Here is a 25,291-nt window from a genome sequence, read left to right as displayed (position 1 = left end):
CGGCCCATCTGTAAACCCAGGCGCCCACCGTGTGGGGGAGGATGGCTGATCCCTGAACAAAAATCAGGATTCTGATAGGGGGTGCGAAGGGGGGAATGGGTGCCGGGTAGACAGTGCACAGTGTTCTCCATGACCCAAAGTAAGCATTTCATAGAGCTGGGGGCCAACTGTATACTCCGGTGATTTTCAAACAGCTTAGCTGCTTAAATTCATTCAAATAAAATCTTACCCTAAAGAATAAGCAAATGTAACTAATAAAATCAGAACAGGCGTGGTTGAAAAATCTGTGGAAGGCTGTGGCCTTGGGATCATAGTTTGAAAATCCTGGTAGTTCGCTTTGCGTAAATTGCTTCAGACATTTTCTATTCCTGATATTGCGTCATCCTTATAACACAGTTGTATTATGTGCAACAGACATCTTCTTGTGTCGAGGGCTATTCTAAGAGGTCAGTTGGCCAGAGGGGTCTAGTATTTCCAGGGGTTGGGCAAATTCAGGGGTGGCAGCTGGGCTGAGAGTGGCAGATTTGGGCGCCTGAGATGACACAGAGCCAGGAAGAGAAGTGCCTCTATGTTGGGTATTGAGCTGTGATCCCAGGACTGGCTCATTCCCTCTCTGCCTGCCTGGTGTGGGTGGCCCTGGCCCGTGGGTGACATTTGCATTGAGGAGGAAGCGAAAGGCCTGTTGAGGCAGGGCAGAGGTGCTCTGGCATTACGTTGTCACAAAGGTCGGAGAGGCTCTGAGAGCTTCATCTTGGAATGGGGTGGGTGTCGGGTTGCCACATAAAATACCAGATGGACACCCAGTTAAATGTGAATTTCAGATAAATAAGGAATAATATTTTAGTATAAGTATGTCCCAACTATTGTGTGGGACATACATATAGTAAGATATACTGCATTATTTGGGACATATTTATATTAAAACATTACTCCTCATTTATTCACATTTAACTGGGAACTATATATTCTTATTTGCTAAATCTAACAACCCTACAAGGGTGGGAAATGAGGGGGTCTCCTGAGACATAAGGATGTTAGAGTTGACTTTCTTCCCATGGTCCCAATCTTAGTCATGGAGTAGTTGGCACCTCTTGTTCTTCTGACCAACAGTTTGCAGGGCCCTGTTACATCAGTTACCTGAAACCTCGTTAAAAGGACAGATATCTGCTCGCCACCGCGACCCCTAGTTCTTGTGAATCAGATCTCTAAGGATCGGATCTGTCCTGTCCTTAATAAGCCCAGGTGATTCTGAGGCTCAGCCCAGCTTGGAAAGACCACTTTAGAGTTTAAGTTCCTGAGGGCGAGGATGTTGCTCTCAATAAGTATTTGTTGGATGGATGAATAATTCCTCCTTGAGGAATGAATCCTCACTGGCTTAACCGGTGTTTAGCTTGTGGAACTTGGGAACACCAGAAGCACAGGTGTCTTGCTTTTCACTTCTTTTCTGGTGTTGAGCCTCGTGGGAAAGGACGTGGGGGGAAGGTGTAACGGAGAGAGTCTTGGGGAACGGGGGAAGGAAGGGTGAGGACAGGACTGAGCAGGAGAGAGCACCTGGGCTTGCCAGGCAGGAGGCTAGAGCGTCCACGTCGGGGAGGGAGGCCAACTTTTTAATCACCTCCTCGGGCAGAAAGTCTTGAGATTTCAAGTTGAGAACAAGTCTTCAGTTATTTTCGCAGGATTCCTTTAGTCTGACTTGGCACAGTCTACGTGCTCAGCGTCACGAGGAGAACGATGCTGAATTTGGAGTCGTCCAACCAGGGTGCCTAAAGCATGTGGGAAATGCTTCAGCGGAACTTGGTGGGCGGCAGGTAATGGCCATTTCGCTAATCTTGGTAATTCCCCAGATCAGCGGCATTCCTGAGAGCATCTATTTCCCACAGCACCTCTCTCTGCAGGGCTCAGCCACAGAAAGCCCAGACTTCTGTCCTAAAACTTTAAACCCAGGATGTACCCAACTGTCTACATTTCCCCTGTATAGATGTGCCCCAGTGCCTACATTTTCTCTAATACAGACAATTACGAAGGTTTTTTTTTTCTTTCTTCCTTTTCTTCCTTTTTTCCTTTCTTCCTTTCTTCCTTAATTTCCTATTTTCCTGGAGAGAAGCTTCACCTAATGGATGAGAACCTGGCATCCAATCTGCAGTAAGTTTTTGCCAAGTGACGTCATGGACACACGGTGCTCTGACTGTCAACCGAGTCACCGGTGTCCTCTCAATCTGTTCGCCCATCTGCGGAGTGGGAGCGCTGCCACAGGGCCGCAGGGCTCGGGGAAATGCAAGCGCTGTCTGGAATTTCAGAGCGTAAGGCTCCTCGGCAGGGCTCCGTGTCAGGAGTAGAAAGGAGAACATCGATGACTCCCAGCTTTGCTCTGTGACTCTAGGCCTGTCCCTCCTCGCCTCGCCTCCCGCAAGCCCTCACACGCACCCTTCCGGGCAGGGCGGAACTGCCGCTGGACAGTGCCCTTGGTGGTGGCCGCTCTGTGGGCTCCCGTAGCTGCGCTAAATCTGGAATGTGTCCTTGGTACCTGGGTGCGACAGTGAGATCCCCTCCCCACATCCCTGAACTGAGACATAAAGAAGTCATGTTTCTATTTTGAGAACTAAACTAGTAAATAGAACGTACAGGGTTGAATGACTGGCCGCAGGGACGCCCAAGGTAAGACGTTGTCGTTGAAAGCATGTGAATCGCAGCGATCTGCGGAGGATGGACTAAGATGGACGTGTCTGTAATTCGGAGACTAGAAATTGGTACTTACTGACATCGTGGCGTGCAGTTAGGAGGAAGAAGGTGTGAATAGAAGGGGGTGGTCAGTTCAGAGAACAGGGCAGAAAACCTCTAGGAGCCAGAAGTTAGTGGTGCCTCTTCTAGTGCTGTCCAGTAAAGGGGAGACCCAGCTAAGTTGGCAGTTTCCTGTGCAAAGTCTCAACCACAGTGTGAGGGTGAGTGTGCCTGAAGCTCCCTGAGCTGGGGGCCCTTCCCGTGCTTACCTGGACCTTCCGAAGTCTGTCTTCCTCTGTGTCCTGCCCTCAGGGAAAGTATGCACCGATTAGGTCGATGCAAACATCCTGCCCACTTAATAATTGTCCTCTGGTAACTGGATATCTGCACGTGAGCGGTAGGTACCCTTTCAGTGCGCTGACCGAATTCATGTTTCTAAGCCTGGGAGCCTGAGCACATGGATGGTGGGAAGTTCATCGAGATCACAGACACCCCATGACATCCCCCTGGCCTACCCACCAGCAGCCTCCCTGGCCTGTCTTTTAACTGTGCTCATGTCCCTGCAACAGCAGGAGCTTGTGCAACAGTGGGTCCAACCTCCTCATTTCCCAGACCTCTCCCCAAGGTTGGATGATTTTCGGCCTAGTTCCTCTCCATTCATGCATCTCTAGTCATCTTATACTCTCTCTGCTTCTTTCTCTGCCACCCCTATTGGAGGCCAAGATGGCGCAGGAGTAGCCATAGGGCCGTCGAGGGCACTGGGGCCAGCATATCCCGCTCCTTCACAGTCCTTCCTTCTCCTCAGTTCTGAGTTCCTGACTGGAAGAGGTCAAATGAGGATTCCATTTCCTCTCACTTGCATGGACTTTGACTTACTTGGTTTCGCAGTATCTGAGGCCTTTCCCACAGCAAGGCCTGGGAAGAGGGGAGCTTCTCAGAGAGGCACAGGGTTGAACCTTTGCAGCCCTGAGTGATCTTTCATTTCCTCCGAGGATTCTCTGCTCCAGGCCCTCCAGCCCTAACTCCTGCAAGCAAGCGAGCAGCCCGGGCAGGGGAGCGGGGGGCTGGTCTCTGCACAATTTAGGCCCTTGCCAAACTGGAGAGGCCTGGGGCCTCGGTGGAAACACCGGATTTCCTATTGTACCCCACCCCCCAGGCAAGTCCCTCCCCACTTCTTGAAACCTTCTTTCTGCTGCTCCAAAGACCTTTTATGTAGTAGGATATATTTCTTGTCTTCTGGAAGAGCTGGGCTCGGGTTGTAAGCACATGAATGTAAAACCATCCCTGGGGCCCCCTCTTCCCTTTGTCTTGGCAGATACTCAAAGTCTGATAAAGCAATTTGGCCATCTCCTCTGCAGTTTAAAAGTTCCATGTGTTGTGTATATGCTTCTTAATGAGGCTAGTGACTCCATCCCTGACTTGCTAACTCAGCTCCAAAACTCAGAAGGCCGTAGCTGGAAAGAAACTTAGTCAAACCACCTCATTTGGCAGATAAGGAAACTGAGGCCCAAATGACTTTGCCAGCTAGCTAATGGCAGAGTGTATTACTCTGGCTACTATAAATATTTGAGTCATTGTTAATTAATGATGAGGTCAGATCCTGTGCAGTTACATGCTAAGAATTTAAATACAGGAAATAGATCATGTGCCGCAAAGCCTAAATACCAGAAGCATCTAAACAGCACAATTGTTACGAAAGGATTTGTAAAATAATTATCCTTTTTAAAAAAATTAGTCCAGTGTAACTGAAGAACTTCTTATAATACACACTGTATATTCACAGTGTGATCTGCAGGGTTGTGGATCGGGGGTTGGTGGTATCACGGCTGCCCGATCCACACCACGTGGACAGGATGGTGACGGTGTAACGGGCAATCGCAGTGACCTCACGGCTGTCTCGCTGCTCACACAGACGCTGTGACTGTTGTCAGTCAATTACCTGTTCAGTAGATGGCATTGTTTCAGAGTATTGAGCTGCCATCGTACAAATGTACATTACCTCATAAATGCCCTCTTTCCCCGGTCATTATGCTCTTATAGAATGGAGATATCTAAACTCCAGAAATATTATTAATCCAGAACTGGCCAGATCCTAACATTCTGAGTAAACAATCTTCAACCGCAGACTCACAAACTTGTTTTAGTATTTGAAGCTACAGCAAATATATTTTAGAAGTAGGTGGGGAACAGAAACAATTTTTAATACTCATTTTGGTTTTCTGGTCCTCAGCTGTTTTCTTGCACTCACCTGAGTGCACTCACCTGAACTTAGCAGAGGTCAGAGTAGGAGGATGTCTAGACTCCAGGACAGTTGGAAGGGAGAGCTAGTACATGACTGTCTGGGCACGGTCTAGAGAACCAGAGGACCCTTTCATACCCTCTGCCAGGTTAAGGATTTAGTCTCTGAATTTTGGGTGACCCTGGGCTTGTGGCAGATGATTAGTTTCACTTAGTTAAGTGTTTCTCAACCTTTTTTGATTATTATCCTCCTACCTCCACCTGGAGAAAAATTAAATTTAACTTCTAACATGAGGAATGACATACTAAGGAATAAGATTTTGTTGGGAGGATTGAGCTTTGGCAGGTGGCAGGGGGGAGATGTCTTCTAACCATTATAATATCTGACTTTTTTTTGGCTCCCCCTGAACTAGTTTTCACTCTCTTGTGAGTAACATTGCCTCTACTGAGAATAAATGACTTAGCTGCAAAGGGGATCTAAGAAAGTTGGTAGATTCTAACACTGTATCAATCCATTATCTCAGGAACAGAAGCATTTTATTTTGAATGCTAAGGCTGTCAGCTTCTAGCTACTCAAAATTAATTTAAATTATCATGGCTATTTGCTTGAGATGGGAAACTAATTGGAGAATTATATGTGATAGACAACAGTGGAGTGGGTTGTTACGGTAAACCTCCTTGTCCACAAATTCTTTTCACTGTTAAAATGGATTGATCTTCAGGATGGGAAGTTTTTAGACCTCTGCACAGACCAGCCATTGAGGGTTGTCAGTATTTTTAACTGCAGATTTCTCTTCTCTGTCTTCTCTGGGTCAACATTTTGCTCACTGGAATGTTTCATTGGATATTGTGGAAGAACCACAGTTTTCATAGTATTACAAAATCGTCTATTGTTTGCTATGCCCTGAGTCATCTCAAATCATTGCAAGTGGATGGAAATGCCTCCACTTCCCCTGTTTATAGAAAATCTCAGGAAAATGAGTTGATTTTCATTTCGAGAATAAGGAACTGGAAGGATTACTGAAAGGTTCTCAATTATAGGTACGGAATTGGAAGGTTTTGTAGCCCATGAACACCTAAGAATAAGACTAAGTGTCTTGCAACAGCTTTTCCTCTTCTGAAAACTTTTCCTCCTGGCCTCCTGGCTTTCCTACCCCACGTTTCCGGTCTGATGGTGTTCTCCCTGCCTCCATGTTGCTATCTTGTGACCCCACCCCCTTGGCCAACATGGATTGGACTACAGATGGACAACTGGCACAAGTACAGCCAATTAGCTTTGTTCACCTCCAATGTGTTAGTGAACAGCTTTTGAGTTGCAAATAGTAGAAAACAACTCAAGTTAAAATCCATTGACATTTAAAGTTTTGTTTAGTTTTTTTCTTTACTTTTTCTCTTTTTGTTGAAGTATTTAAAATTTTACTGTGTAATTTACCATAAGCATGGTTAAAGTCTTTCAGATTGAGGGAGAGGGCAATGCCGTCGAGGGCGCCAAAACTAAGACCGGGAACGCTGTGAGGAAGCCAGAGGACCCCTATCACCAGTCCTGAACCTCTGCCCTCTACTGATTAACTTTATTTTATTTCTTGGCAGAATGATGTCGCTATTCAGTATACACAAGTGGTAGAATATCGCCATCCAGAGCCCCCAGTTCAAAAGTTGTAGTTCCTGCCACATACTGTAGACTAGGTCTCTTTCTCTCTGAGTCATAGTACTCAGTACTCAAGGAAGAATTCTGATTGTCCCAGCTTGGGAGAGTTGCCCGGCTCTGGACCACTTGGCGGGGCTGGGGGGCTTATATTATGTGAACGTTGCTGCCAGGAACTTCTGTCAGTTCTGTTAAGAGGGTTGTCATAGACTTATTACACGCTAATTTCCATTTACTTATGCGTCTCTCCACTAGAATATGAATTCCTTCAGGGCAAGGAATTTGCCTATTGATAGTATATTCTCAGTGCCAAATGAAAGGCCTGGTTCTTTCTTAATAGATGTTTGATAAATACTTGCTTAAAGAATGAATGATTGAATACAAATTGACACCAAGAAAAAATTTCATACTATTATACCATCTTGCCCAAGATACTTACACTGTTTTTATATGTATGGAATCCTCTGAACAGTGACTAACACCTTGAATCACAGGCCATTACGATTTTTATTTAAAGGATCTTTTAAAAAATTTTGTAAATTTTTTTTTTTTTGAAGAGCCGGGATCTTGCTCTGTTGCCCAGGCTGGAGTGCAGTGGTGTGATCGTAGCTCATTGCAGCCTTGAACTCCTGGGCTCGAGCAATGTGCCTGCCTCAGTTTCCAGAGTAGCTGGGACTACAAGTGTGAGCCACCATGCCCGACTGATTGTTCTTTTCTTTCTTTCTTTTTTTTAAGAGACAAGGTCTTGCTTTATTGCTCAGGCTGGTCTCAAACTCCTGGCCTCAAGCAATCCTTCCACTTCAGCCTCCAATATTGCTGGGATTATAGGTGTGAGCCACCATGCCTGGCCCAGGTTTTGTAAATTTTTGAAGGTCTGCAATGTGATAGATGCTGTGCTGGGGTAGTGAATATATTGATAAATAAGACGCTATCACTGTATTTGAAGACCTCTGTGTTGAGTAGGAGAGACCTGAGAGATCATTTAATAAGAAAGCTTAACTTTCTCATTTCATAGATGTGGAAAAGGAGACTCATAAAGGTTGTTAGGCTTGACGGAAAATGTTTTGATTTTTTCATAAGATTTTAATATGTATGCATATGAAGTTATTTTTCAGTGAGAGGTATTACTTAATTTGGCCAAAGGAGACATTCAGTCTTTGTACATATAAGGATTATCTTTTTTTTTTGATCTTGCATTTCTTTTTAATAGCCATGTGATTATGTAGATGCTATTTGCTAAGCTTTTGATTTATTTGGAACCAATTAATAGCTGGCACTCAAGTTCTTTGGAAACTCAAAGTACACTATATTGGAAATTTCTTTTAATAAGGTCATTTATTACTGACATAGCTTCTGACACCTCTCCCATGCATTATTATTCCTTGTTAAGTCACTTCCTGAGAAGCTGGAGAATGTTTTCCACCTTAGATGGCACAGTTTATATTGACTTTCTCTAGGAGAAAGTGAAGTTTGGAGAAGAGAGTGAAAGGGATCATTTTTCTATGTTTACGGAGAATGGAGGTGAAAATTTTCTTTGAGGGAGAAGACGAGTTGGCGTGGAATTCAATTAACCTTTCACTGGGAACCGAGTATGTGCCAGGAACTGTGCAGAATCCAGAGGGGGCGAGGCTCCAGCTCTAGTAGGAAGACCCCCTGCCTCCGCTGGCCTTGCTGGCTGGTGACTGCAAGCAACGTGCTAAAGAGCAAGTGAAGGAAAGGCCAGGGCTGCTCACTCAGAAGTTTGGAGAAATGTTTCTCTGGAGGTGATGGCTTTGGGGTTGGCCGAAAAATAGGTAGGTGTCAACAGTTTACCAGAGGAAAAGGAGAGAGGAGACTAAAAGCTGTAGGATGCCAAGGGACAGGATTTGCTCAGAATCTATGTGATAAAGATGGAACCAGGGCGGAGCTGATGAATGGCTTTGCCCTAGAGCGGAGCTGGGACGTCTCTGGTGCTGGTTGCCTCTTTCTTCCCCTCGGTAGCGTTGTCAGGACATATTTCTGGAATGAAGAGCCCTCCTGTGTGTGCAGCTGGGCTGACTGAGGCACACGGACATAGATTTTCACTTCTGAGGAATGTAAGCTTTTAAATGTGTCCAGACTCTGTACAGCCTACCAGGGGGGCTTGTCTCACAGCCTCCAGGGTGAAGGTGACTGTGCTGGCATATTGATGGGGGTTGTCCTGGCAAAGTCATCTCATTTCTCTGCTGATCAGGGAAACTTCCTGGAGAAGGGCAGTGTTCTAGAGTTTTCTGTCTGGGAGAAAGGAGAGTGTGTGTGTGTGTGTGTGTGTGTGTGTGTGTGTGAGCACTGGGTGGAGCCACACTGGGGAACGTGGAGAGGCATAGGGTCTGGGCTTGCACTTGCTGTCTGAAAAGTAAACATGGTCCTTCTGTAATCCCGTGTGTTCTAAGTCAGGAGGCTCACTGTTGCAACTGGACTTTTTTGTTTTTTCCTCTTCCTCTCCCAGGTGTGAATGAGCCCAGGAGAGGACATTCTGCCACTGCTGGAGGAATCCCCCATTTCCATGTCATTCGTGTGGGCCCTGCTGTGAAATGAATCCAGCAAGGACTTGTTGGACGCTTCCTTCCTTCCCTTGTTGAATACTCCAGAGCCATTGTTCCCCTGTTGTTCCCATTGGGTCCTGTCCTCCTCTTGCCAAGGCAAATAGCCCAGTCTCAAGTAGGTGTCCCTAGGCTCATCTGTCAGCCTGAACATGAACATAAGCAAAGCTGATGACAGCCAGGGTTCCCAAGGGATGTGGGGCCCTGCGGGGTCCAGCCCCCAGGAGCAAGACCTCTCATGATGTTGGTGTCTGGGAGTGAGCACCATGCCCATCACCCAGGACAATGCCGTGCTGCACCTGCCCCTCCTCTACCAGTGGCTGCAGAACAGCCTGCAGGAGGGCGGGGACGGGCCGGAGCAGCGGCTCTGCCAGGCGGCCATCCAGAAGCTGCAGGAGTACATCCAGCTGAACTTTGCAGTGGACGAGAGTACAGTCCCCCCTGACCATAGTCCCCCAGAAATGGAGATCTGTACTGTGTACCTCACCAAGGAGCTAGGGGACACAGAGACTGTGGGCCTTAGTTTTGGGAACATCCCTGTTTTCGGGGACTATGGCGAAAAGCGCAGAGGGGGCAAGAAGAGGAAAACCCACCAGGGCCCTGTGCTGGACGTGGGCTGCATCTGGGTGACGGAGCTGAGGAAGAACAGCCCGGCGGGGAAGAGCGGGAAGGTCCGACTGAGGGATGAGATCCTCTCCCTGAACGGGCAGCTGATGGTCGGAGTTGATGTGAGCGGGGCCAGGTAAGTGGGGGGATGATGGCTGGCATGGGGGCAGGACATGGGGCCCTGGTGGGTCACCAATGTCTGATCCTGGATCTGCAGCTATAGAGGGTTATGAGTCCTGCTGGTAAGAAGCTGATGGCGTTTATCCTATGAAGGGAAAATATACTAAGTTGAACCTTTGTGGTATTTAGTTTTTCATTTTTGCTTCATTTTCTCTTAGAGGACTCAGAGTCCAGGTATTTCCCTTTACCCTAAAGTTTAGAGTAGAAAGAAAAGAAACAGTACATGAAACAAGAATATAAGAAATGGCACGTTTAGACCCTCTTATCCATTTAATCCAGCATCTCACCTCTAACTGGAGCACCAAAGTTCAGGTCTTGGATGTGTTTCCATCTGTCTGTCCACATCACTTTAGTCACAGCAGCCATGGGGCTCCCAGACTCTCAGTCCAGAAGCCCCATCCTGGAAGATCCACTTCAGTCTCATCTGAATGTTTATGGACTATTCTCGAGCATTTTTCTATTTTCTAGCCATATGGCCACCAACCATGGTAGTAAGTTAAGATGGGACTATTTTGTTGTTTCCCAGGTGAACTGGGGGATAAGACTCCAGGGATCCCCAGACCACCCTCGGCTTCAGTGATTCACTAGAAGTACTCACAAGCCCAGAAAAGCTGTCATATTTATAGTTTCAGTTCCTTACAGTGAAAGGATACAGACTAAAATCAGCAAAGGTAAAAGGTGCAGCGAGTGGAGTCCTGGAAGGACCAGGTGCAAGCTTCCAATCGTCCCTCCTAGTGCAGTTGTGCAGACAGTGCTCACTTCCCCTAGTAATGGTGTTTGACAGCACATGATGGGTGTTGCCAACCAGGGAAGCTCACATGAGCCTTGGTGTCCAAGGTTTTTATTGGGGGTGGGTCACATGAGCATGGTGGAGTCCCTGTGTGGCTGACCTTAGTTATTTAGTATTCCGTCCCCGGAGGACTAATGCCACGTGATGCAAGGCTCCCACCTAAATCACACTGTTAGTATAAACTCACTGGCTTGGCCAAATACTCCCAGGGATACAAAGACACTGTTTTAAGGCAGGATATTCCAAGGGTTTAGATGTTGTCTCCCAGGAGCTGGTAAGGGCCAGTCCTTTCTTTGGGATGCACATGGGCTGAATACCCCAAACCTGCTGAGATGACCCTTTGCTGCACCCCAAGGCTTTAATGATGGGTATAGATGAAAGAGACTGGGAAAGAGAATTTAAGGATATTCTGAATGAGATGCATACGTTTTATCAAGCTTTCAGGAGCCCCTGTGAGTAGGGCTCCTGGGTCCTAGAAGGAGAGGGTCATGGAGAGAAAGCCACCTTGAGAAACATGGTGACCTTTGGATGAGGGAGACAGCTAACCTGAAAAGACCCTACAGGGAGAGTATCAGAGCAGAAACACCTTCACCTTAATCTTCGGCATCCCTCTAATGTCCTGCCAGAGCTTCCTGCCGGTGGAAACCAGCCAGAAGCCAGGGGATGGGGAGCCCACTGATGTGTCAGTGTCCAGGGGGGCAAAGTGCAGAGGGGAGAAGGGTAGAGATTGGACGTGGAGGGTCAGTAAGAAGTCATCAGGCACATATGATGTGGTCTAAGTATAAACGATCCAGTACATGGAAAAGATGGCTGGCTAGCAGGTGTGTATACTTACTCAAGACACTGTCACCAGTATTTCCTTTGGGTTTGCTCTTCAACTGCAGAGACGCTCTTAGCTAATGGCCGGGTGCCTGACTGGCCATTACTGGGAGAGACTGCTCATTTTCAAGGAGGGATATCGGAGAGAAATGATTGCAGAGATTAGAGATTGTTCTCAGAAAAGGAGCAAGGCTGACCACCACCAAGCTCAAGATGCCACAGGTTAGAAGTGGGGACTGCCATGGAGCTTGCGGCAGTCCTCTCAAAGCAGTTCCCGAGAACCCATACCATTTGCAGCTGTCTGGTTTGCAGGGAGCTGATTTGGGTGGAGAAATAGAGGAAGAGCAGGAGGGACATACAGCAGGAGGGCACAGTGTCAAGAGCTCCGACTCCAGAGAAGAAACTGGGGCTGCCTCCCCGGGTTTTCCTCACCAGCTGGTTGACCTTGGGAAAATTATACCTCTTAGCCTCAGATTCCCTGTCGGGAAAGTGGGAATGATAAGATCATTGATACAATGAGTAAATGATGAAATGTTAATAGTACATATAGAGGGCTTAGCACTGTGTCTAGTAAACAGTGCTCTATAAGCATTAATATCATAATTACTACTATACGTGGACAATGTTTGGGAAAACTGTAAATTTCTTACCCTGGAGGTTCCTGGAGTCTTTAGGACCTTAGAGAAAATCTTCCCATACTGGAGAAATTTTCTCTTCTCTGTTCAAGAAGCTCTTCTTCCCTTATCTTGCTTAAGGCTATTAAGTCTTTAGGAGGCAAAGTTTTCTTTCCCTGGCTTTGAAAACTTATCAGTTCCTGGGATGAGATGGCTTTCCAGTTACCGTTGTAGTATTCCTTGGTATTTTAATTTACTTGTTGGGTGGAGGCTAGGATGATGCCCAGTTTTGCAAAGAAAGAAGATACGGAAGAATAGAAAGGTGATGATGGGCCCAGGGTCATGACAGAAGGTAGAACATGGGACTAGACTCTTTCATGGAAGCTCTGAGGAATGATGGAGGGGACAGTGGACTGAGTCTGGAATTCTGGGTTCTCTCTGAGACCCTGGGTAAATGTCTGGGATGGTGGCCTGGGGGTGGGAGGGGGATTGGCTGTAGCTGCCTATGCTAAAATATTAGGGGTGTAGTTGTTCCTGAAGCCCACAGAGGCTTCTGCATTGCGTTCTCCATTGTGTTCCTGCAATGCCACAGTTCCTGCAAAGCCACAGTGATGACTGGCAGAGCCAAGGCTCAATCCCCCTTCTTCCAACTTGCAGCTGGGTGCCCACTCCAGGGCACTGCTCCCCTTCTGGGTGCTCAGAAAGAGCTATCTGGATGGCTGTGGCCTGTTGGCATCTGGGTTGAAATAGCCGAAACTGAGGGGAGTTCAGGAAATAGGAATGCGGAGAAAAGGTCAGGGAATAGACCTGTGGGATCCATAGTTGTTATCCCTGTGTTATCCATAATTGTTCCATAACATACCAAGAATTGTTTTAGTCAGATGTGGTAAGAGACACAGACACGGAGATGGCTGCCATGAAGAGAGAAGCTTACACTCACAGGCCCCTGGAAACAGGAGGCCCAGCACACCATGGGAGGCCACTGGGGCGTTGAGGAGGCGGGGTGTGGGGGAAGGGAGAGCATGGCCCTGAGCCTCTATCAAGGTTTCCATGAGAAGGAGTGGGTGAGGCAGGGTAGGCATGCCGAGTAAGCCTAGAATTGGGAAGTTGGAATAATTTCAGGAGGCTCTGGACTGTAGCGGTGGCCTTAAGCTGTCCAGTACCTGGCCATGAGGGATTTAAGGCAGGGGGAATATTAGCTTGGTGTGTGAGAGTTTGATAAAGGAAATGGTTGGGTGTGATTCTAGATTGGTTAGTTTGTATATCAAAGATCCACACACCCCTCAGTCGTTTGCTGTCTCCAGGAATTAGCTACCCTGGGGACGGACAGTCTGTCCAGGATCAAGGGTCCAAATGCCTGAGCATCAAGAATATAGAAAATAAGAAAATATGGTGAACACACTGGGTTTCTGGAAGCTTTTGACAGCTGAGGAAGTAAAATCTTGTTTAGTATTAATAGTAAACAGTACTGACTCTGAAGTTCCCTTCTACAGTGATGTGTGCGCGGGGTAGTGAAGGCCAGGTGAGGAAGGCTGTGCCCTGAAGCCACTGAGATGTGGTGTGGGAAGGGGAAGGCCAGGACCTACTGCTTGGTCTTCACGAAAGAGAGCGTGACATGGATTCAGGTAGTGAGTCAAGGAATCCTGTTGTCCTGCACTCCTGTTGCCTCATGGCAAACAGGAAGTTAACAAGACAGAAGAGACTAGCTTGAGTGTTCAAGGTTCACTCCCTAGTTCTCTTGAATAATGATGAGAAGTACCATTTATTGAGCAGTTTCTGCCACAGTGGACATCTGCCAGCCACTATCTCATTGAATACCTACCACAGCTCTATACAGGACAGCTCTACGTACATGAGAAACGCTGGCCATACATAACTTGCCCAAGGCCACCTACGTCGGAGGCAGAACCAGAGTTGAACCTGGGTCTACCTGGCTCCATACTCTGTGCTTCTAACCACCGTACTGTACGACCTCAGCGTCCGCCTCAGGGCTGTACTTTGGTCCTTGTGGCGTGTCTGGTGCCTAATTGCACGGATGATTTACAGCTTCACAAAATACCTCCTCAGTATAACCACAGATATCAGGAAAGAAAATGACTAGAACAAACTGTAAGGCTTCCACCTATCCAAACTGACAAGGAAAACAGAAGCGCCCTGCCTCAGCTTAGAAAGAGAAACCAACTTTTAATATAGAATCCCTTTGGCAAACTTATATCTAGCCAGAGCTTTAGGACTATAAGCACTTTGAGATGTAGGTGGTAGGGAGCTGAAAGTGTTCTGAATGTTCTCAAGATGTTCCTTTTCACTCTTTGTAACTAACAGCTTCCTTCAGCACTAAATTTTTCCACCTACCTATGTGTGTGTTGTGGGGGGCGGTTTGGTCCTAAAAATTGGTAAGGAGGAATTAGGGTTCTGCAGAGACCCCAGTGTACCTTGCTGTCCCTAAGCAAATGGCTCCCTCAGTTGACGACTGCCTATTCTCACTTCTTTGTAAGCAACAGGACTTATCTGCCACTGTGATAGACCATCCATTCCAGCACATACAGTAATAATGTGAGCTACTCTCTTGTGCAGTCTGTTCTGCTCCTTCTCTTGAGTTTGATTTTGAATTCAGACTCGCTTACGTGATGTTATGAGTTGAATTATGTACCCCCGAAGTCCGTATGTTGAAGTCCTAATCCTTGGGACGTCAGAATATAACCTTATTTGGGGTCATTACAGATGTAATTAGTTAAGATGAGGTCATATTGCAGTAGGGTTGGCTCCTACTCCGTTATGACTGATGTCCTTATAAAAAGGGCAAATTTGGACACACACACACACACACACACAGACGGATAATGCCATGGAATTATGCTGCTACAAGCCAAGGAACTACCAGAGCTACAAGGGAGGCCTGAAACAGATCCTTGCCTAGCACCTCAAGGGAGCTCGGCCCTGCTGACACCTCGATTCTAGCCTCTAGAACTGTGAGACTATAAATTTCTGTTGCTTAAAGCCACCCTGTTTGTGGTACTTTTTTACGGTGGCCCTAGAAAACTAATACAGGTGATATTTTGACCTGTCACTTTACAGCAAGTCAATTTTTCAGATGATTTCCTCCCTGACACAAGTTAAGTCTGGAACCTTTAGAGCCCTGTCGATGTTTTTGGAAGAGGACACTCTGAGAATCACATGTGTGTTAAGTGTGGGAGGAGCAGGTGCAAAATGTGGAAGATGAGGTCATGGTTTGCTTAATTCAAAAATTAGGGTCAATTTGGAATATTCATCTCCAGAGAAAGAACAGAAAATTCATAGCTATGGATTTGAGAGGCCTTCTGTATCCCAGATCCAGTTTGGAACCTGTGACTGCCCCCAAATTACAGACCCCATTCTTGCCTTCCCACCGGCTGGTAATCCTGACGTCTGCAGTTTGCTTCTCAGCTCCCCGAGTCACTCATTCTTTCACGTGGTAACAGCTTCATCCTGGTGTGAACTTCTGAAGAACTTTCTGGGATGGGGAGGTATTAGTCATGTTTGATGTCACGTGTTCCATCTTGCAAGCATAGCTGATAACACGTGGAGGGAAGTTTTTGTTTGTGAGCTCTATCACATTCACTCTGGAGATGACGGGATTTTTCTGGAATATTCCATCTACTTGTGTTTACTGCAGGGAGAAATGGGAAGGTTTTTTAGATTAGTTCCTACAAGGAATACTTTGTAACTCCAGTCCCTCCCTAGCTTTCTATAAGTAAACCAGATCTGTTCCCTGAGGACAGATTGTTCCAAATTGGTAACAAAATATGGAATTAATTAAAACAAAACCCACACACCAAAACAGAAACAAATAGCCTTTTCTGAAAAGTAAAAGGGCCCACGTTTCACTTGAAACGTATTTTTTCAGAATGTGAACTTCGGACATTTTTACACATTAATAAACGTGAGCAGAGCGTAGTGCAAAGAACACGGGCCTCAGAGAGAGGCGGCTCTGGCATCCAGACCTGCTCATTGGCCATGAGACTGTGGCACATTCCCTGGGCCACAGGAGGTTGATGCTGGTTCCTTAACAGGGCTGTTTAGTGGATGAGACAAGATGATTTACTTGATGGACTAAATACGGCATCTGGCACATGGTGGATGTTCAATCAGAGGTAGCTATTAACACCCCACCCAGTCAGCTTCGGGCGACCTGAACCCAGAGCACAGCATGCAAATGGGAAAAGGCCTTTTAGTTTGAGGGAAAGAGAAGAGCCTCGAACTCTGCCATTCGCTCAACAGGTAAGACAAAGAATAATCTTTGGCCCAGCAACTGGAGTGATATTCAGATATCGAGTAAGTTGTATGGCATGGGTGCCTACTAATTGGAAAGGATGCCAGTGCATGCAGGAACAGGGTCCCAGAGCCCGCACCTTTGAGCTCCTGGAGTGTGAGAAGGCTGCGTGGTCCCAGGAGAAGGGTCAGGGCGGCTGGCCAACTGGTACGGGACCATTACATACTGTGAGGCCCTGAACATCAGCCCGGCCAGAAGTAACCTTCAGCACGGTACCCTCTTCCTGGAAATTGTGTGTAAAATTAAATTTAGGGATGTTACAAGCTTAGACTCTGGTTACCCGTGGCAACGTTGAGTTTTCTCTGGATTGCAGCAGATTTTAAACAGAGTGTCAAGAGGCTGCTAGAAGGTGTTACTTGGAGAAATGACTGCAGGTAGCGATGTAGGTAGGAGACGGTGGAGAGGAAGAGTTTCCAATTATAGCTTTGTAATATAGTCTCTGGGGCCATTTAGCATGAGGGTCCTGCCCACCTGGATATGCCCAAAGGCACCTGACCCTATATACAGGGCTGTATATACAGTAAGAGGTCGTCATCATGATGACGATGACCTAGAGACATTAAGGAAAGGTTAAATGATACTCAGCTTGCTGTTTAAGAAGCCAGAGAAGCGTGTAATACACTTTAGAAAGATTTCCATTACAGAAGGTTAAAAGGAAAACAAGTTTCAGCATTTAAAATTCAATTACGTGGAGAACTCACCATGTGGAACAGCCCATTCCCCAAGGACGAAATTTAAACGAAGCGTTGCGGGACCATTCATTCGTGCCCCACTTCGTCTTTCCGGCCCCTTTCCCCACGTGCTGTTTCATTGGTTTCTGGCAGGTATCCCAGGGTTCATCCGAGTTTTATTTTCTCGTTGTACCAGAAAGGAAACTGAGGCTCTGGGGTGGTTTCCTGGGCTCAAGTATCCTCTTAAAGAAGAACGAGAAGTAGAATTCATACCCTCTGACTCAAATTCTAGAACTTTTCTTTCAACACTACAAGTGGTAACTAATGAAATTAGGATAGTTTTTTTTTTTTTTACAGTTCATTGTTTACAGTAAAAACAAATAGAAAATCAAGTTTCTCTACATGTTCTGTAAATGGATGGTAATTACATCTAGAACCTTCCATCTCAACGAGAGTTTGGCTTATAGCCCCTTTTAAGAGCGTAATGATGCCCATTGGCGCGTGGACAGAGGGAGCTCGGGTCTGTCAGCTCTTCAGATGCCACCGGGCAAGGCTGTGCAGGATCCCAGGGCTGTCGCCTGCCATCTTGTGGCTGAAATCAAGCACAGCGAGAGAGAGTGCCGGGAGCTTCAGTCAAGTTTCGTACGCGTGGGCCGTGTGTGTTTCACAGCTGTGCCGTTAGGCTGTTTTCAGCCTCTGGAGCTCCCTCCAGAATGGCAACATCTGAGCCCTCCCCAGGCGGAAAGCTGCCAGCCCTCCTCTGACTGGATTCTCATGTGGTCCGCTAGGAGGTCCCCCACCCCACCCCAACAGCGTCCCCTCCTATCACAACAGCCCTCGCCCTCGGGTACCTGCTAGTAGGTGAGCAGCTGACCTGAGAAACCCACCCATGCTAAGCTCTTGGTGCTGGACGCGGGAGGGAGTTATCCTTCCTCAGTCTCTCTAACTCAAGCCTTCTGGAATCAGAAACCTTTTAAGAGAAAATGTGAGTAGCAGGACAGTTTCCAACACTACGACAGCCAGTGGGCAATGGGGGTGGTCTCTTTTAGTAAACTGGCAACTTTGGCACACCCTCAGTCTCAGTCTGCAGAGTGTTCCCTGAAGCCACTTACGGAGCAGCTTTTCAGGGTCCATTTGTTTTTATGTGGGAAGAGAGTCCATAAAAGAGTGACTTTCCATTATTTGAAGGGGGTTGAGGTTTCAGAGCTAGATCCAGAGATGCTCTTAGTTTTATCCCAGTGCCCCACTTCTCTGGCACCTGGGTCAGAGCCATTGAGAATGGGGTCAGCGCAGCCACTGCGGGGTGACAGGCTGCAACCATGGAAGATGGAAAACCCAAACATCCCGCTGAAGACAATTGCATTTAAACTTCCAGCATTATTTTTGGGAATTGTCATGGTAATCGTAAACCATAAAGGGCAAAAAGATAAAAGCATCGTCGTGTGGTTATAGTGTTATTGGTCTGACTTCATACCCTTCTACTTATGGGCACCCCTGGGCCACGGTCAGGAATGTTGACTTCTACTTTATTTTTGATGTCCAGGTATTAAATGAGGTATAAGCATTTTTAATTCCTGAGTTTTGAACACCAAATGACTTCAAATGACTCTCGTGCTTTTTTTTGTTCCCAGAAGGCTTTGATTCCAAGCTTTGGCACCTGTTTCAGCCCTCTTCCCTCTCTTAGTTACGTCTGAAGCGGAGGCAGGTGACCAAGCACACTGCTTGGCTCAGCTGTTCCTAATGAACTTCACTTTCGTTCCACCAGTGTTTGCCAAGCACAGAAATGAAAAGCTGTGTGTTCCCATCCTTTGGGGTTCAACTCTGGTTGGCTGCCTCCTAGAGGACAATAAAACCTGATATTTTAAGGACCCAAATAGATATCCCTTTTGTACAATGTAAAATAAAACATAGGTTTTAAACAGTTATATAGGTTTCTTCATGGGATTCTTCTTTGAAATGTGATCTTCCTCCAAATATTTTGAGGATGTGAGTTTAACTGTATTTAAAATGTCTGTGGAGCTGTGACTGCTACTAGTGGCTTTTTGGATGCCTTGACGTAACAGTGTTAAACCGTGTGGAGCAACACACAGAGGCGTGAGTGTCCAGTTTCTCTTCTCTTTGAGTCACAGAAACTTGGAGGCAAGGGCCGCAGGGACCGCAGTCTGATAGCTGACTCATCCCGCAGGTCCCTTGTTCAGGGCTCTTTCTTCACCAAAGAAAGGATGATTCTACCATGTACGATGACTCTTGGACTTGAACTTAGCCATTTCCTTTTGTGGAGGGGGATGGGGACAGAGGGCTGGGCTATTTCCATAGCTGAAGCACAGGTTGACTCAGCCCTCAGGCTGGACTATAAGGTTAGTGAGTTTTAATGGGGCTTGGATTTATTAAGAAACTTTTGACCTTGGAAATCACAGATGTGTTTTCACAAAGATCCCTGAAGGAGGCCTGAACTATTATGGGGGGATGGGCAAAGGAAAGTGGGTGTCCTTAAAAATTCAAGCTCTGTTGAGTACGGCTCTCTGTCACATTGCATGGCAAGTCTGAGTGTTTTGCCCTGACTCGAGGGTTTTATTTAGTCCAGATATCCATTCCTGTGATGCCCTCCTCTGACACCACACGATGGGCAGAGAGGACTTAAATGGCAGTCACCTGAAAATGGTTCATGCTCTAGAATGTTGGTCATCGAAGTGGGAAGCCCAAGATCCATGGGGTGAGGGGAAAAATTATTAGCATCCCAAGATATTTTATCTTAAGAAAAAGAAAAGAATTTGAGCTTGACTGATATTTTAGATATGGGTTGACACTGTCGTCCTCACTCAGTCTGTATGTCAGCGGGTCCCGTTTCCTGTGTGGTACCTGACATGTCCTGAGGGAAGAGGGGAAGATTCCACCAAAGCCCCCTTCACTAGTTAATCCATTTTTGACATGTCAAGAAGCTGGAGTTTATATAGGCTCATTCAGTAAAGTAGGTTTTTGGACTAAATTTTTACATTTTAACTAAATTAACCTTTATCAAATGTGCAGATAAACTAAAGAAATTCTTTGGGGGAAAAGATTAAAAATAACACAATGAATGCAGGTGTAAGCAAACAAGAAAATGGCTAGGTTAACACTTCTCTTGCTACTAAGATGTGCTTATTATGAGGTAAAACAATGACAATCTATTCACATTGACAAGAAGTCAGACAAAAATGAAATTCAAAGCTATCAAGAGACCGTGAAGACAAATTTACAACCACTAGCATTAAAGAAAAACCTCACCTTAAGCACAGATTGTGCCTTGAGATAATACTTGATATGTGGCTGTCATAATTAGCAAGACATTTAAGACCTAAATATTCACAATATGAATACAAATAGTTTTAAATGTTTTAGCAATGTTTAAAATTATGCAATACTAGATCTAGTCCAGAATTTTAGTAAACTGATTATTTAAGAGCCTGTTTTGAGCATTTTTTTTTTTGTACTTAATTGCTTAAGGCAATATATACCATCGGGAAAACTATTTTCCAATGTGGTAAAATAGTTAAAATAATGCATAAACAACAATATAGGTACAAAAATGAAGTGCATGATTTTGTCAGCAAATTCTGTTGGAAGATGCACAGAAACACTGCTGAAGTTTTAAAGAAATAGTATGCAGTGTGGGAAGTTTGCTATGCAGTTGGACAAAAGTACTGCTGTTTCTCACATGTTCCAGTTAATGACATTTGCTTGATTCTGTTTCAATGATGAAATAGATCTACTTATTTGTAAGTCACTAAAGGTACCAAAGATGCCACAAAAGATATTTTTTTCAAAAGTTAATGACTTCATTAATTAGTTAAAATAGTGCTTTATGGGAAAATTATATAAGGTAACAGCTGCTTTAACTGAAATAAAAAAGAATTCAGGATATCCCAATTACGCTGATTTGATTTTTACAAATCATATGAATGTATTAAATTATCACATGTGCCCCCAAAATTTTTTAAAAATAAAATGCATGAATATATTTTTTTAAAAAAAGAATTCAAGATAAGGTTACAAAAATAGACCAGAACATGAAATGTATTCACCCCATTGGTCGTAGACAAGTTACTAATGCAGCAAAGAAGCTAAGGACAGAAGTACCAAAAGTGCTAAAGAATGTCATCCGTATTGTTAATTTTATGAAATCACGACTTAAAACTAGTAGAATTTTTACCATTTTGTGTAATAAGATAGAGAATGATGATGAAAATAGTTTACTATATAGAGGTCTGATATTTATTTCTAGGCAAGTTTGATTATTAATAGAATAATGAAACTTCAAGATGACTATGCATTTTTTTCTTCTACAAAAAGTCAAGAGTTTCAAATTTGCAGATCTGATTAATGAAAACAAGTACAGTAGGTCTCAGTGGGGTGCTTCCTGAAGGCTATTTTGGCAAAGACAAGAACACAAAACCTGTCTCTCCAAGGTAAAGATGATGTTGTAACAACAAATAAGAAAATAATTACTTTTTTGAAAAAAAAGCAATGCTCTACAAAGGGCATTTTCAAAATGGATTTTTGTAAATGTTCCCATTGTTACATGATTTTTCTTTTCTTTCTTTCTGTTTTTCCTACAAAAATGATGTTTGCCAACAAAATCTTTCATGTGCATAATTAAAATCTTGAGAACAAAATTTTATATTTTTAAATCTTATAAAGAATTTTAGAGCATTTATGTGTTAAAAACTATTAAAAACATAGTACCTTTCAATGAGTTTGCAAGAAAAACTCTGCAAAGTTAATGCCCAATTTCAACCAAAACCTTTGCACAAGTGGCGAATAGGGTTAGAAAATGACCGTTATGATTGATTAACACATTAACTGCCATATAAGTTGTGTTTAACTCATGCTAGTTTTGCACCTGGGGCCTCATGAAGCATATGTAACTGGGACATCTCTTTATCTCGGGAGCCAAGAGAACTATTTTTCAAGTTGCATGTAACTCATGCACAGTAAGCAATAAAAAAATAACAAATTTTTCATTAACTTAGAAAGAATTGTTTTGTTTTCAACGTTTTTATTCTATTTTCCTAATAAAACACCTTGGCCCCAAGGAAAACATTTTTTTTTCCTAGTGTGGCAGTCAATGTGTTAAATGCTGCCACTAACATACTTCTTCCATTAAAATCTATGTATCCTTGTGAGGTATCTTCAGTTCTAGCAGCTGTTAAAACCAATATCCATTTATTATGAACTTTAAACCATACTTCTGAATGATCACATCCCAAACTGTTAAACCAAGTTTTTGAAATTTTGAAGTATATTTAACTCCATAGCTCCTCCTAAAAATAGTATTCATTTTATATTATTATTATTATATTTTTAATAAAGGTAAAAAAGATTTTAAAATATTAAGCACCTTAGGTTAAGCATATCATTTTTAAATACCTTTTTCATATGTATTGTAATGTATAGAATGTATTCATACAACAGTATATGTATGCATTAAATGAACACACATATATTGGAGGTGTATGCTCAAATTTTTTTTTTTTTTGAGGGACATGAGAAATCAAATTTTGAAAGTAATATTACTGAACTAAACTGGGTCTGTTTGTCTGTGTGCATCAGAAAGCCAGGCACTGAAGTATTGGGTTTTTGTAGAAAGAAAAGTTGTTTGCAAGGCTGCCAAGCAAGGAGACAGGAGACTGGCTCAAATCTGCCTCCCCAATCTGAGATTGGGGGCAGCTTTTATAGTCAAAGGGTAATGAGGCATGATCTGATTGGATCTTGCAGCGAGGTGATGGCAGGAGGTGTGATCTGATTGGATCCTGCCATGAGCTGACACCAGAGCTTCATCTGATCGGATCCTAGATCCTGGCATGTGGTGTCTGCTTCTTAATTCAGTCCCATTCCTTGGTCCAAGCATTTAGATTGCACCGGTGGTTGCACACTCGGTTTATCTGAGCATGCTCAAGTTACGTGACTTGCAACCTTGGGGGTCCAGGGCAACTGAAAACAGTCCACCAGTGTATTACACAAAAACAAAGTTAAACCAGATTGGGTCTGTTCTGCAGTTATAGTAGTTGTCTCACAAGTATAGATTTTAGCCTTCTCCTCCTAAGGAAGATGTCTCATTGGAGATTGACAGGATCTAGAATGTCTCTTATTAACCCTGTGCCTACTCCCATCCTCAACAGGCCCCTCCAGAAGACTGGTTTTCCTCATTCTCTGCAAACTGGATTTTCTTCTACTCCCTCACCCCCAGTTCCTTCTCTCTTGTTCTGTAGGTCTGACCCTAGAGTTCCCAAGGAGAGGAGTCAGTGTGTCCTGGCCAGCCACCCCACCAGGCACAGACACGGTGGCTCCTCTCCTCTTACTTCTCTTGCTAACTGCTTGCTCCCTGGACCATTTGGTGAACACTCTCTGGTTCATTAGTCTCTATTTATTCATTTCAGAGCAACATATTTCTGAAGCTATTATTATACTTAATTCCTGAGGTACTCAGTCCCTCCCCCTACACTAATTTTTATTTATTTCAATGACAACATTAAAACAGCATTTGAAAGAAAAGAATAACTTACATTTCTACTACACTAATTCTCCGTTAATTTAATTTTTCTATGTTAAGATCTAATCTGTGACCATGTGCATACAGCTCTATTACACTAACTCAACAGATACAATTTTTCTACTTCCATTTAATCTGTGTTCATCTGATATATTAATATATACATGTTTTCAGACTACCTTTCTTAATTCTTTTCATTGGAAAGTAATGCATGCATATGGTGAAACATCCAAATAGAACAGAAAGGCAGTGAGTGAGAAATTTCCTCAGTTCAGACCCCCATTCTCTTGTCACTACCACCAGCTGCACCCAAGGCCTCACTCTGTTACCATTTTTTTTGAGTCTCTTGCCAAGAATTCTCTAAGCACATACCAGTGCTCTGTGTTAGCTTCTCTTTTACACAATAGGGACATACTATTCATACTGCTCTGAATCTTAACCTTTTTTTTTTAAACTTAAAAACCTACCTTAGAGATTGTTTCAAACCAGAGGAACATGTCACTTTGTCACTCATTCTTTTTAACAGCTATATAATACTCCACTGGTGGTTTCTAATGTGATTTATTTAATCATTTGCCAATTGGTGGTGGTTTCATTGTACAGTCTTTTTGCTTTTTCAACAATTCTGCAATAAATTTTATGTTCATGTGTCTTTGTGCACATGTCCAAGTGTATGTGAAGGATAAATTCCTGGAAGTGGGATCCTCGAATCACATTTTAAATTTGTTACTTCTATTATAAATTGATTTCCTTAAGAGATTGCACTAATTTATATCAATTGACAATAACAGTATGCAAAGGTACTGTTTTTCTCACAGCTTCACCAACACCGTAAGAATACTTTAAAGATATTGAATCACACCACATGCAGAATTCTGTATTATCCTTTTCCACTTCACACATTGAAACATGTTCCTCCTTATTAAGTAGTCTTGATAGTTCTAATCATCCGTGACAATTTAGGTAAGCATGCTCTTTCTGTCACTGCCAGTTTTTCAGTATCATACCTAACACTGCATTTAAAATGCTTGTGATTATTACTTCTTTTGCTACTGCACCATCCTCTTAGGACAAATGTCTTGGAATGAAGGTAATATGTCAAAGGACATAATATCTTGCCAAATTGCTTTTCACAAATTTTCTTACCAAATGACACTCCTACCCATAATGTATGAGTGCCATAGTACCAGGAGCATTTCCAGATTGGGTATTATAATTTAAATTTATCTTTACTTAATATAAATATGGCTTACTTTTATAGTTTTTAATTTGTACTTATTTGATCGGGAGTTTGGCCATTTCCCCCTTGTTTTTTGCTTTGTTTTCTATTTCATTTTACTTGTCATCTAAATGACCTATTCATGTCCTTTGTCCATTATCTGTTGGGGTCTTAATCTTCAGCATTGGAGATGCATTTAGTTGTTATAGATTTTGATCTTTTTGCCCTATATGGTTAAAATTCTCCTTAATCGTTTTAAAGTTATTACTGTATAGAAGTTTTAACCGTTTGTGAGTTTGAGGGGTTTTTTTCTTTTATAATTCTTTTCACTGCTTCAGATCTTAGGATGTTGCCATTTTCCCAAAGACCTAAAACTCTCTTCTACCAATTTG

At 44.0% G+C, this 25,291-nt stretch overlaps 1 protein-coding gene across 1 annotated transcript in view; it reads left to right on the top strand.

Moving 5' to 3' along the window:
- The window catches only part of PDZD2 (PDZ domain containing 2), a 271,445-nt gene that overhangs the window by 6,859 nt on the left and 239,295 nt on the right, over positions 1-25,291 (top strand). The window contains exons 2-3 of the mRNA XM_012640510.1: positions 4,895-4,897; positions 9,069-9,904. Coding sequence (XP_012495964.1) covers positions 9,429-9,904 — 476 coding nt within the window. The 5' untranslated portion in view covers positions 4,895-4,897; positions 9,069-9,428. The remainder of the gene's footprint in view (positions 1-4,894; positions 4,898-9,068; positions 9,905-25,291) is intronic.

Source organism: Propithecus coquereli, unplaced genomic scaffold, assembly GCF_000956105.1.
Source record: "Propithecus coquereli isolate 6110/MARCELLA unplaced genomic scaffold, Pcoq_1.0 Scaffold154, whole genome shotgun sequence".
Lineage (NCBI taxonomy): Eukaryota > Metazoa > Chordata > Mammalia > Primates > Indriidae > Propithecus > Propithecus coquereli.
This window is presented reverse-complemented; position numbering and strand designations above follow the sequence as displayed.